The 14,342-nt window shown below is 50.2% G+C and overlaps 1 protein-coding gene across 2 annotated transcripts; it reads right to left on the reverse strand.

Annotated features, from left to right (window-relative positions):
• Positions 1–543: 543 nt before the first annotated feature.
• LOC136496339 (probable carbohydrate esterase At4g34215) lies at positions 544–9,968 on the reverse strand. Of its 2 annotated transcripts, XM_066491991.1 has the most exons (3): positions 9,295–9,968; positions 1,045–1,262; positions 544–812 (listed from the first exon to the last, which is right to left on the reverse strand). In XM_066491991.1, exons 1-2 carry the CDS (start codon positions 9,817–9,819, stop codon positions 1,056–1,058), a joined length of 732 nt encoding a protein of 243 aa, XP_066348088.1. In that variant the 5' UTR covers positions 9,820–9,968; the 3' UTR covers positions 544–812; positions 1,045–1,055. The 2 variants fall into 2 exon arrangements, with proteins under 2 accessions (XP_066348088.1, XP_066348087.1); XM_066491990.1 differs by lacking the exon at positions 544–812 and having other exon boundaries at positions 1,050–1,267; positions 9,295–9,960.
• Positions 9,969–14,342: the final 4,374 nt, after the last annotated feature.

Here is a 14,342-nt window from a genome sequence, read left to right on the forward strand (position 1 = left end):
TCAGTTTATTTGTTTATTAAAATAAAAGAAGCCTAACCACTTCTTTGGATATATCAAAGAAGGCTAAGGTTGTTTACATCACACATAAACCCTTCGTCCTCCAGTTCCAAATAGACTGTCACTTTAGAAATCTAGTACTCCTTCCGTTCCAATAAAGAGTGTCAATATAGAAATCATGTGCTTCCTTCGCCTGATGGATTTCTGTAGCTAATAAGCTAGCTAAAGCTGATTTATTATGAGAAAAAACACTGTTCTATGACTAATAAGTCAGACTACTAAGTTAAAGCGAACAGGGTGTAAGTTTTAGAAATAATAGCAACATTTGTATTTTCATATAAATTTATTATGAAAAATATATTTAATAATTTATCTAATATACTAATTATGCATCATAAATATTAATATTTTATTATATGTTTTTAATCAAAGTTAAAAATATTTTACTTCTCAGAAAGCGAAAATAACACTCCCTAGATAGAGGGAATCCGGGGCATCTTTGGCTAAATTTTTTAAAAAAAACTTTTTTTGGGCAAGCCACGTGCATGACTGCAACACCAGGGTTTGAATCATGACAAGTTGTTGCACAAGGTTCGCAAGAAAAAACAAACGACAGCAACCATTATTACAATATGGAAGGAAATGTTATGAAGAGACTTTGAAATGCTATACATGAATTGAGGCTCGTTAGGGTATTCCCGGATATAGGGATAGGTACAATGTCTTTTGATTGATTAAGTGCTTGGGCACATGACAGTCTTGTAGCTGGGTGACCTTGTCAAATATACTTACGGTGGATTGAAGATGTTGAGAGCCTGCAAAAACAAAAATCCGGGAATGAAACAAAAGCCAAGAAATGTATTGGTAAAAACCTTTTCCTACCATGATTTCGGTTAATATACTAAAGACTACTCTGAGAACCAGGTGTTAAAGACTGATTTACTCCTTATATCACCAAGAACTCACATGGATGTATCAAGAAAGATAGTTGCAGAAATAAATGGTCAAACAGATCATGGTATCTATAAGAGTCCCAAAGAATTTTACCTTGTATTCACCTAACAAGTTGCTGTTAAGAAGTTCATGATGTAGGCTTCTGCAAGCATTTTGCCAAGCTTTACTTGTGACTCGGTGGTAAGATGCAAGTTGTCTTCCTTCAATGCCATACCCATCGGATCGACAGTTACAACATTGGGCAGGTTAACACTAAACTGAGCATTTCTGACTTTTTCAATGTTCCTTTTATTCCCAGATGCAAGAGCAACCTGCTCTGATCATAATAAACAATCTTGATATAGCAAAAAGGTACTAGACACTGCAAGTGGTATCTAGGAAAATAAAGGATGATTGCTTAATGCGAAATGGGCTAACGTATCAATAGTGAAATCAATTCCTGTTTTACTTAAACAATACAATTGCAAATTCTAGTGTTTAAATACTATAAGTAGCAAGTAAAAAGCATTACTTTACCAGTTAAGAATTGAACATTTTTCTTTATAGCAGGATGAAACAATTTGATGGCACACTACAGAATATGAGGAAAAAATTATGTGTCATAGTCAAAATGATGAGGAATTCTTTATTACAGAAAATGTTCAAAAGCTACTAAAGATTCAAAGATGAACCTATGACACTGTGCAAGCTGCTTGAGTCCTGCATAAGATTGCACTGTTTAGCTGTACCTGTATTTTTATCAATTCCAATGTTTTGATTGGCATTCTAAATGTTAGTCGCTGAATTTTTACGTCTTGATAGTAGCAGAATTCTTACTCTCATCGAGAGAGGATGACACTAAGAGTTGGGACAATTTTTTCTGGTTTATTTCTCACACAATGCCTATACCAACCTGAGGGGTCAGGGATACATATTTATAGGCTGCTAGCCAGCCAAGCATATGCCAAGATGCTAGTCCTAGATGCTGTCCTAGATGCTAATCCTAGATGCTAAGATAGTTGTCCTAGCCAGTCAAGGATGTTGTCCTTGATGGGCAGCAAGATCACCATGCTGCCACAAGAACCATATGCTGCAGCCCCACAAAGACCAGCCAACACATAGACTTATCCATCATTCTCTCCCTAAGTCTTGTGCGTCTTGTGGGAAAGTTGAACCAACCCGGTCCTGGAGCAGAGTCAAGGAACTTGATTCTCCCAAGAGGCTTGGCAAGCAGGTCCGCAAGCTAGTCCTTGGTGTTGATGTAGCTCACCTTGATGCTCCCTTCCTCCAAACAGCCTCGGATGAAGTGGTACTTCACCCGGATGGGCTTACTCCGTTCATGAAAAACGGGGTTCTTTGCCAGGGCCAGAGCGAACTTGCTGTCCATCCTGAGCTCCACCGCTCTAGTGTCTCTGCCGAGGAAGATCACCAAGCAGTCGAGCGAGCCAGAGCGCCTAAGTCGAAGCGGTGGAGGCCGCTATGTACTCGGCCTCGCAGCTGGACAGGGCCACCACCTGATGCTTGACCGACTGCCAGCTAACGAGGCACTTACCGAGGAGGAAAAGGGTCCCGCTCGTGCTCTTGCTGGTGTCGATATCGCCGACGTGGTCGCTGTCGCTATACCCGATGAAGTGTGCCGCCCCAGGGTACCTAGGGTAGTAGAGGCCGTGGTCGAGAGTCCCCGCAACGTAGCGGATGATCCTCTTCACAGCCTGCTGGTGCTCCACCGTCGGTCGCTGCATGAACCAACTAATGTAGCCGACGGAGAATGTCAAGTCCAGACGTGTGTGGGCGAGGTAGCGAAGGCTCCCCACAAGACGCCGGTACTGCGTAGCGTCCACCTCCGTCGTGCTGTCGCGGCTCAGCTTCAGCCTCTCCTCCATCGGACTAAGAGCTAGATTGCAGTCGGTGAGCCCAACTAGCTCAACGACGCGCTTGGCGTAGGCGGTCTATCGAAGCATGATCCCGGAGCCATCCTGGTGCACCTCGATTCCCAGGTAGAAGGAGAGAGGCCCCAGGTCACTCATCTGGAAGGTGGCCTTCATCTCTTCCTTGAATGCCGCCACCTCCGCATCCTTGGTGCCGATGATCATCAAGTCGTTGACGTAGACACCCACCAGCAGAGCATTTCCTCCACTGCCCCGTCGGTAGATGTCCGCCTCGTGCGGGCTTTGCTCGAAGCCCATCCCCTTTAGCGTGGAATCCAACTTGGCATTCCACACCCTCGGTGCCAGCCGCAAGCCATAGAGGGCCTTACGCAGGCGGAGCACCTTGCCCTCCTTGCCGAGGATTGCAAATCCCGACGGCTGGTGCACGTAGACCTCCTTCAAGTCGCCGTTAAGGAACGCTGACTTGACGTCCATGTGATGAACACGCCAGCCCTCCTGGGCGGCTAGCGCAAGGAGTCGCACAGACTCCATCCGTGCCACGGGAGCAAAGGCGTCGTCGAAGTCGACCCCCTCCTGCTGCACGAAACCTCGTGCCACCAATCGAGCCTTGTGCCTAACGATGGCACCGGCTTCATCCCTCTTCAGCTTGTACACCCACTTAAGGGTGATCGCGCGGTGACCACGAGAAAGGTCAGCAAGCTCCCAGGTGCGGTTCTTCTCAACCGCATCCATCTCCAACTGCATCGCGGCGCGCCATGCCACGTGTCTCTCGGCCTCTGCAAACGACCGAGGCTCGCCGTCGTCACACGCAAGGTGCCACTGCGCCTCCAGATCGTGAGGCACCAGTCCCGGCACCGACCGGTCGTCGAGAAGGTTCTCCATCGTACGGTACCTGCAACGGCTCGCCGTCGTGGTACGCGTCGATGTGCTCCTCGTCGTGAGAGAGCGGAGTAGCGAGCTCAACCGGGTTGTGCTCGACACGAGCTGGTGTTGGAGTAAACGTGCCCGGAGAGGTGCCTGTCGATGCTGGAGTGCGTGGCGGTGCCGGCTGTGGTGGAGCTAGCGAAGATCTCATCGCAGCCGAGGTCCTGGCTAGAGAGCGTGGTGCTGTCGGAGTAGCAGGCGCCGGAGTCGGTAGAGGCTCGGGGCTGGGGTAGACGCGCTTGTCGAAGAAGAGCTGCCTACTCCCCCAGCTCCCTCAAAGTGGACGTACTCGATAGTGAAGTCGTACGTCAGAGCCGAGCCGTCGTCCACCACCTTGTCCCACGCCCATCCTCGCCCTTCGTCGAACACAACATCGCGCGCCGTGCGCACACGCTGTGTCTTCGGGTCGAGGATGCGGTAGGCCTTCGAGCCCTCCGCGTAGCCGATGAACACTCCCGGAGTGCTCCTATCGTCGAGCTTGCTGATGTGGCCAAGCTCCTTGGCGAACGCGAGGCAGCCGAAGACCCGCAAGTGGGAGACCGCCGGCTTGCGCCCATGCCAAGCCTCGTACGGCGTCCTGCCGTCGAGCGCCTTGGTAGGCGAGCGGTTGAGGATGCAGACGGCCGACACCACCCGCCTCTCCCCAGAAGACGGCCGGCATCCCCCTCTGCTTGAGAAGGGCCCGAGCCATCCTCACAACCGTCTGGTTGCGCCGCTCGACAACGTCGTTCTGCTGCGGGCAGTATGGCGCGGAGTAGTGGCGCTGAATGCCCTCATCAGCGCAGTACGACACAAATTCAGCCGCCGTGAATTCGCCGCCGTTGTCGGTGCGCAGCACGCGCAGCTTGCGGCCGCACTCCGCCTCCGCAGCAGCCTGCGAGCGCCTGATGGCGTCCGCAGCCTCTCCCTTCTGCCGAGGACCATCACCCACATGTAGCGGGAGAGGTCGTCGAGGAGCAACAGGAAGTAGCATCGTCCTCCCAGTGTGGCCGATGTCACCGGGCCACACAAGTCCCCGTGCACAAGCTCAAGCCTCTCCTTGGCTCGAAAGCTCGCCCGCTAGGGAAAGGGGAGTCGCCTCTGCTTCGTCAATACACAGACGTCGCAGAGCTGCTCCACATGGTCAAGGCACGACAGGCCTCGCACCATCCCCGTGGCACTGAGCCGCTTCAGGGCCTCGAAGTGAAGGTGCCCAAAGCGCTCGTGTCACTACCACGCCTCGTCATCTCGACAAGCAGCGAGACAGAGGGGTTGTGCCATCTGCACGTTAAGGCGTAGAGTCAATTTGCGCTTCTGGTTACCGTGGCAAGAAGGCGACGACGGCGATCCGAAATCCTTATGATTCCATCCTCAACCACCACGCGCGAACCGTTCTCATCCAGCTGTCCCATGCTAATGATAGAGTTCCTCAACGTGGGGATGTAGTAGACTCCGGTGAACAACCTGTGCTCACCAGACACGGCGATGAAGATGACGGAGCCGACGCCCTTGATCTCCACGCCGGAGGCATCCCCAAACTTGACAGAGCCTCGGACGCTAGAGTCAAGCTCGGTGAAGAACTCCCGTCGACTGGTCATGTGATGGGTGACGCCGGTGTCAAGGCACCACCCGTCAGTCTTGTCGTTGCTGGAGCCGTCGCCGAGGAGGGCGTGTGCTTTTGGCTCGTCAAGGTGGAGGAGAGCCGCTGCGGCCGGTGCCGCTGGAGGTAGCTCAATGCTTGCATGTGCCATGAACAGAGCCGGCTCCTCCTCCGCCTGTGCGACGTGGGTCTGGCCGCGTCGTGGCTGTCGACAGTCCTTGGCCCAATGGCCAAGCTGGCCGCAGTTGCGGCAGGTGTCGTCTCGTGCCGGCTTGTGCTTGCCGGCGGCGCCGCCCTGGGCGCCTCCGCGGGCATCACCCTCGGCACGTCCTCGCGCCCCGGCCTGGGCGTCTCTGCGCGCCTTGCGCGGCTTGCCACGCTTGCAGCCGCCTGTCGTGGAAGAAGGCTCCCCCTTCTTCCGGTCACCTTGGCAGGCAGCCCACTGCTCCCGAGTGAGAAAGAGCTTCCCGCCAGTGGTCATGGGCCCCGAGAGAGACTGTGGCTCATCGTTGTCGACGACCTTGAGGCGACCTATCGCCTCCTCGATCGACATCGTGGAGAGATCCAGCAGGGACTCGATCGAGCGAGCCATCTGCTTGTACTTTTCGAGGACGCAGCGGAAGAGCTTTTCGACAGCTCTCTCCTCGCCGTAGGTGTTATCGCCGAACTGCAACAGAGTGTTGAGACGGAGGACAAAGTCATCAACGTCCTCACCTGGCTTGAAGGCCAGGTTCTCCCACTCCTTGCGAAGTGCCTGCAGTGTGGACTTGCGGGCGCGGTCGCTGCCGATGCGTGCCGCAGCAATGGCGTCCCAAGCCTCCTTGGCAGTCCGCTTGTTGATAAGCAAGAACTGCATCTCGGACGAGACTGCAGCGATGAGGGCATCCAACGCCCGTCGATCCTGGTCGTAGTCGACGTCGCCGTACCGGACTACCTTCCACATGTGCCGCACCTGGAGCTTTACCCTCATCACCGCAGCCCACTCGACGTAGTTGGTCTTAGTGAGGGTAGGCCAGCCACCGCCGGGGCCGACGTCCCTGACAACAGCCTGGAGCCCGTGGTAACCACGGTACCGATCCGGGGAGAGAGAGCCACGCTGCCTGTGAAGGCCGCGCTCTCCATCGACCCGTCCGCCACCGTTGTCGTGCGTGCCTTCTCCAAGAGCACCACCGCCGTGCGCGCCTCCTCCAGGAGCGCCGCCGGCTCGTCCGCGCCTGTCTGGGCTGCAGCCGCGCTCGTGGGCGTGCGCGGCTGCCCACTGCGCCGCCCGCACTCGCGCTGCCTCCCTCCCCAGCAGCTCGAGGTCCGCATCGACGCTGTCGTCAGCAGCCGCGCAGAGCCTCGACCTCTGCTGCCGCCGCACGCGCTGCATTCGCCGCCGCCGCTGCTTCTGCCTCCGCTCTGGCTGCTGCTAGCTCTGCCGCTGCCAGCCTCGACACCTTTGCCGCCGCCGCAGCAGTCTCTACTACCGCTCGCTCGCATTCCTCTGCCGCGGCAAGTTCGGCCTCCTGCCGACGCCACGTGCTCGAGGCGACCGAGCGCTGAGACTGCCCTGCGGACATGACGCGCTACCGGGGGGCTGCTGCGTGGGGAGAGGGCTGCTTCAGACGAGCTGTGCAGAGGGAGAGGAGTGAGCAAGAGCGGCCGGAGCTGCTGCTGCTCCTAGCTGGGGCTGTTGCGCGGCTAGGAAAAGAGATGAGTAGGAGATGCTCAGGCTACAGGATAGTAAGGCTCTGATACCACTTGTTAGTCGCTGAATTCTTACTCTTGGTAGTAGCAGAATTCTTACTCTCATCGAGAGAGGATGACACTAGGAGTTGGGGCAATTTTTCTGGTTTATTTCTCACACAATGCCATACTAACCTGAGGGGTTGGGGATACGTATTTATAGGCTGCTAGCCAGCCAAGCATATGCCAAAATGCTAGTCCTAAATGCTAAGATGCTGTCCTAGATTCTAGTCCTAGATGCTGTCCTAGATGCTGTCCTAGATACTGTCCTAGATGCTAGTCCTAGATGCTAAGATGTTGTCCTAGCCAGTCAAGGATGTTGTCCTTGATGGGCAGCAAGACCACCATGCTGCCACAAGGGCCATATGCTGCAGCCCCACAAAGACCAGCCAACACAGAGACTTATCCATCACTAAATATCATCTTGAAATGAATTTAATTATTTTTGCTATAACTCTATATATGGTTGGGGATAGGTTTACATGTAACTACTGCCTCCACTCACAAAGAGTAAGACACTGATACAATCCCAAAACACAGCATTCACTACTAATCTGCACTATATTTACAAATTGTACATGATTATGAAAGACGATTAGACAACATATTTGTACCATTTTCAAAAGTTCAATCTGAATGTACACAAACCAATTGATGAAGGTCGATAGGTTGACTGCACGCAACCCAAATTGTCAGATTGCAGGTTCATTTTCTAAAGTTCAATCTCAATGTCCACAAACCAATTGATGAGCTTTGATAAGGTTGACTGCTTGCAACCCAAATTGTAACCCCCACAATTCACTATTTGGCCAATGAGAGCTAACCTGGTTTATGTTCATGATAAAATATAGATTGCTAGCTATTGCCATCTAAACCTACCTTAATTTTTCAAAACTGAAAACTGAAGAAAACATCCAATACCTACTCACCTCATGCGTGCTGCCTCAGGATTTTTGGTTCAGAGTTCTGGAGCCGTTAGGTTTTCAGACATGTGTGCCGAATAGTAATGAACAAACTTTCGCAGATTGATGGCGTAATATCAACAAGCGAGTTCCAAAGGAGAAAAGGAAGGGCATCAACACGGTGGTTGTTTTATGAGCTTGGCTACTTTGAAAGCATAGAAAATCTGTTGTTTTTTGAAGGAGACAGCCCAACTTTGAGTGTTATTCTTCGGTCATTAGGGTCGAACGTCACCTTTGGTGCTTCGCGGGAATGCGAGGTCATGGAACTTTAGGTCAAGCTGTTGCTGCGTGGTCAGGTCCGGCCTTTTTTTTATGTATACTTTTTGCTTAATCATGTAACATCAAAGCCTCCTACAGCTTGGTCTAGAGTAAGGAGGTTTGTTTTGTAAGGGGCCGTTTTTTCATCTCTTAAAACAAAGATACACAGCTCTCCTGCGTATTTGAGAAAAAAAAATGATTTCAATAAACAATCTAATGAATGGAGAGGACCATGAGCCAAGAGATTGAAGGATCCCCCTGGCCTACAATTTGGTTATGGTGGTGTTTTTTGCAACCTTATGACTACAAAATCTGGAGTCAAAGTGCAAAGAACTAGTCAGCAAACATGAGCATTTCTGCTTTTACTACCATAAGGCCAGTCTCAGTGTAGGTTTCATGACTTAGTTTCCAACACACTCATATTTTAGAAACAGTGTAGAAGAGTTTCATCCCCATAAAACCCTCTCTACTCCCATGAAACTTTCATCATCTCTCTCTTCATTAATACAGTGCCATGTCAGCATATTTAATGCCTATGAAACTCCCATTGAGATTGGCCTAATACCCCCAAAGTATGTGGTTTTGGAGAATTCAGTATTATTATAATTCAGAATGTTCTACATGTGATCCAAATACCACATGGTCACAGCAATTCACACTATGTTATGTTGAACCATGGAGAACCATGGAGAATGTCTGCTCCATTCTAACAAATATTAATGACAACAAATGGTACAGAGTATAAAAACTTTTGGCACTATGAGAACTAATCAGAAATGGTGGCAATGACTAATCCTGCCTGAAGCACTCAACAATACCCTTCTTCTTAATTATCTTCCAGCCTACCAACCGTTAGTTGAAACCATCTAGATGAATGAAAGATTATACTAAGACTAATGTAAAATTAAGGAAACACGCACACACCATGTCTGTCAATCAAATTTGGTCAAATCCATGACAAAAACCTTGCTAGAACGAGAAACAACCACAAGAAGGATGTTAGGAGCAGGAAAAAGACCATCACCTGAATAAAGGGTAACTGCGGCATCCCAAGATCCGCCCTAACATTACCGATGAGCCTCTCGACGTTCTCCAAGTAGGCACCCGTGTCTGCATCGGACTCGGCGTCGCTCTCCCCCTGGTACCACAACACGGCCCCGATCTCGCCGTACCCGGCCGCGACGCGCGACCGGCATACCATCTGCTCGTACAGGTGTTCCCCGCGAGACCACTCCCTGATGGCCGTCCCGCCAACGGCGCACGGCACGAGCCCGATCCCGGTCCGGGTCCCCGCGCCGGGGGTGTCCTCCTGCAGGCGTGGGAGCACAGCGCGGGCGAAGGCCATCCCGGGCCCGATGCCGCAGGTCTTGGTGGTGTCGATGTCGGCGTGGAGCGGCTCGCGGGCTTCCTCCCACTGCAGGGCCGCGGAGAGGCGGAGGATAGACGGATCCGGCGCGCACTCCGGGGGCACCACGCCGTCCCAGTGCCGGCGGTGCACGCCGCCGCGACCGGACATGTTACTCTGCCCGGACAGCACGAAGATACGCATGGCTGGTACGGCGCTGCGGGGGCGGGGAGATGTGAAGACCGCGGCTGCCCGATGTGAGGCAGATCTTTTTGATCTCACGATGTGAGCAAGATCTGGCCTTGATGGCGTTAGAGCAGGTGATCTTGTTTGGGTAGGCTGGAACGAGCGCCCATCCTCGCCCGGACAGCATTCTGGTTAAGCAATACACGGCGGGGGCAGAATGGTCTTTTGCCTTCGGTCTTCGAGCGTCAACGATCCGTTCCCAAGCTGGCTGGTTGATCTGGCATCCACATCAGCAAAAATGGCAAAAAATTAGACGAGTTACTATTTTTTAGGATATTTTTTAGTTGCCACCATAAAATAGGCAATCAAAGAGGCGGCCTCCGTAAGAGTGGCAAATAATTAGATGTCCCCTGTCTTGATGCCAAAAGCCATAGTCAATGGCCATGTTCCTTTCGCCGAAGAAAAATATTGTTCCATTCACGCCTTCTTCAGTTCTTCCCCAAAGCCCTCGTTTAGTTACGCCGATTAGGCTTAAAACGTTCGTCTCGCAAAGTACAACCAAACTGTGCAATTAGTTTTTGATTTCATCAACATTTAGTACTCCATACATGTACCGCAAGTTTGATGTGACAGAGAATCTTCTTTTTGCATAGTGTCAAAGTTGGAATTTGATGAAACTAAACACACTCAAAGTTTACTCCCGGTCCTAACAAATATTTAACATATATATAGAGTATTAAATATAGACTAAAAAATAACTAATTACACAGTTTACGACTAATTTATAAGACGAATCTTTTAAGCCTAATTAGTCCATAATTTAATAATATGGTGCTACATTAACACATGTGTTAATAACAGATTAATTAGGCTTAATAAATTCGTTTCGTGGACTACTTAAGGATTCTGTAATTTATTTTTTTATTAGAATCTTAACACCCCATATAACATCCCTACGTGACACCCAATATAACACCTCAAAACTTTACAGTATAGATTTAAACAAGGCCTCACTGAAAATCACTACTGAAATAATACTGAAAAACAGGGCGAATAAGCAGTACAAACAATCTTCCATCCGAAGGGACTCCAAAAGCTCGCTTCTCCGTGATCCGCCTACCACAACGGCGTCGCTGACTGTGCCATCGCTGCTCGCCCCAACCACCACCATTTCATGTGGTTCAGACCTGCCGTTGTTGGCCCCTTCTCCGCAGTACGCCGCTGCTGCCTACTCTCTGCCCCATTCCTCCTCCCTCCCCATCCATCTCTCTGCGGTCTTCATCCTTACCACCCGTAAAATTACATATAATCTATTTTTTTATGGATCCGCTACAAGTTTGCGCTTAAAATTTTAAGCACATATAACCCATTCTTAATCGATATATCGGTACTTTCACAGACCATCTTGCATTGTTGACTGATCCTCTGCAAATAATCTATTTTTGTTAGCTAGTGTTTTTTCATAAGAACCTCACTTAAATTAAACTAGGAGCAAGTGTGCTTGTATAGAGAAAATGAGACCCTAGTCTACATTGGAAAGAGCACTCTTTACTGGGCAAAACGTCTCGCGAGAAGAGCATGAACAAGAAACTGAGAAAGAAGAATTGCTAAGGGATCTCGCAGAGCCTGCTGAGTGAGCAGTTTTGTTGGAGCTTCTATGCACCTTGAAAATCTTGTGATGGATGAGAGCATTGAATTCAGTAGTCGCCAAAGGGTTGATCGTTCAATGTAGCAGCGGTTGATTCTGCTAAGAGTTGAAGTATTTGCAAGGATCTCATTGTCTGAGATGTACTTGACAAAGATCTTATTGACACAAAGGATTTATCTTAGTCTAAGCCTTACATTAGCAGCGGTGTTCTTCTTTGTTAGAATGCTCAATCGTCTGCTTACAATCAAGAGAGAGGTGGTACGAGAGTGCTATGCTACTGATCTAGGGTTTGGTCTAAGGGTACCTTCTACAAGAGCTCATGCCCAACTTTATATACTGGAGGGCAATAAGAGTACAAGTTGCACATTATTGGTTTTTATGGTTTTGTGATGTGATCTTTGGTTGGTGGTGGCACCCGGCGTCGTCCCCCATCCCGTGGTCGTGGCCAATAGTCTTCAACCATCTTAGAAATTTTTTGCTAGAGCCGGTGTTGTCCGTCAGGCGCTGCCTACTGCCTTTGAACCTTCCCCGGCTTTGGCTTCTCTTGGCGTCCATCACATACCTAGGCTTTGGCCCCACGGAGAGTGAGACGACCAGGCATGCCTGGATTCGCCTATGTGGCGGGCGCGCTTTCATCCTTTGTCATGTTGTGTCATGTCCTGGGCATGACCCTATGTTGGAAGTGTTCGACACAGCTTCGCGGGAGCGAGGGAACAAAGTTCCAACAGGGCCTGTGAAACGATCCCGATTTCCTCAAAGGGAAATCCACAGATTCGAAATATAACGTGATAGTCACAGGTGATCATTCCATCACATTACCAAATAACAGTCGATATCACAGTCATATATCGAATACCTGTCTTAAAGAGAGTACAAATAGTAAGGTTTACTCATTATATCGCCACTTGGCGAAATCACTCAGAGCATGCAGTATCCAGAACAGCATCAAGTATGAAGGCAGCGAACGTCAAGTCCATCTTCTCAACCAAACTTGAACGCAGGAACAAGACCTCTAATCCTCCCAACCATCTCCCTGCTAGTCGTACTCGGACTCAGAACCTGTCAAACAATTATCAGTACGATTTGTACTGGCCACTAGCTCCCACCCTATGCTTTGTGTTTGCTTTGTGGTAGTGGAATGCAAGGGTAGAGCAAAAGACCTATTTGTGATTGTAGTTTCCTATGCGAGTATGTCAAGTTTTAATAACAATTCATCAAGTTTTAACTCATCTCATCCACACATTCTCCCATCCCATCACACACATCTCACCACTCTCACACTCTCTAGGCGACAAGGATGACTCTCGCTCATACCTTGCCTCATCGTCCAAGGTCGGAAACCAACGCAAGAACCCAGGGGGAGAGAAGAAAGGACTCCACTCACTAATCCAGGGAAGCGTAGGTCATAGGAATGTCCATATCCAAGGACGCGGCTATACGTATAGATCGATCAACTTTACAGAGCGTGTACACTAAGAACCACAAGATCACCATCATCGGTGGTGCCCCGCCTAGGCTAATACCGGGCTACCTTCCAACCGGTGCGATGCCACGCTACCACTCAGTCCTGGGCCACCCGGGAGTCCACCGAAACGCTGAGACTATGAGACGTAGTACCAGGTCTAGAGGTCACTACGCTGTCTTAGGAGGCTATGGGCCATACGCCCATACCTCCCTACACTATCCACTTCCAACCTAGTAGTAGTGGCACCGTCCTAGCTGGTCAGCATCCGTCCCCCGCCCATTTAGGGACGTGTGGCATGCACGTAGGGTCCTATGATCCGGTTCTCTTAACATACCAGTCCTTAGGGGGAACAAACATGATATCTTCTCAAAGGGGATAACCAACACCCCGTGCCTCGACGGCACCTCCATCCCGGGGCTTCATCCCACAAAGATACTCCACCATAGGGATCTCCTCATCTCACATGCACCCACCATAGGTACCACTCGTTGGGGATGCCTAGGTCGCACCCCCTGGCAAGACTCGTCCAATGACTCATCGTAAGATCCTACCCGATCGACTCAACCCTCACCACACACCCAAAACGAACTCCAAGATCTCCCTGGTTGTTAGCACATTACCGGCACCTAGTGCCTTAACCACTTACATACAATCCTCCACCAAGCATCACATCATAGATATAATGCGTAGTAGAAGTAGTAGCAAGTAAGTAAGCGAGCGTCTAACCTAACAATGGGTGTGTAGGGGTATAGGTTGCGACAAGGTAATGGCTCACAATCAATTCTACCATGCAACCTATCACATATCATTTGCATAAAAGTAAAGCACTAGCATCTACATTGTAGCATGTCTAATAGGATTCTACGAGGTTGGGTGGGACATGGCACCTGGCAGGTCTTCTCCAAGCTCCTCAGTGTAGTCAGGATCGTGCTCCTCAGTCTGTGGCTCCTCTAGGTCTATCAAACAAGACATATGGCCGCGATAAGCGACTCCTATAGATGTTCACAAAGAAGCAACAGAAATTCAAAAGATCCAAATGCACTCAAACACAAGTCTATGACGTAGAGCTCATTTTTAGAATAATTTGGGCACTGGTTTCATATTTTTCTGAGGTCGTATGAATTTTCTAAGTTTAAATCATTTTCTGAAAAAAAGAAAAGAAATGGAAAATCCTGGTGCTAACACGTGGCGGCTTCCAATTGGGCGAGGCGGATCTAGTCGCTGACAGGTGGGGCTAGGTCAATGGTCAGCATTGACCGATCAATGGTCAACGTTGACTGGGCTCAGTGGGCCAGGTCATGGGTCGGATATGGGTCGGGTTGGGACGGTCCGGCCCAAACACGTGTCAGACACGCAAGCGGCCACGTGGCGCAAGTGGGCTGCTATAGGGCTTGGTCCACAGGGGCTAGTCCATGGTGGATGGCGCCA

Source organism: Miscanthus floridulus, chromosome 12 (genome assembly GCF_019320115.1).
Source record: "Miscanthus floridulus cultivar M001 chromosome 12, ASM1932011v1, whole genome shotgun sequence".
Taxonomy (NCBI): Eukaryota; Viridiplantae; Streptophyta; class Magnoliopsida; order Poales; family Poaceae; genus Miscanthus; species Miscanthus floridulus.

Bases quoted from the DNA above. Each gene is read 5' to 3' on its own strand.
- LOC136496339 (XM_066491991.1), bottom strand. From the start codon at position 9,819: ATGCGTATCTTCGTGCTGTCCGGGCAGAGTAACATGTCCGGTCGCGGC. The intron at 1,263-9,294 runs GTGATGGTCTTT...TGATCAGAGCAG, and splicing joins CGCAGTTACCCTTTATTCAG to GTTGCTCTTGCATCTGGGAA.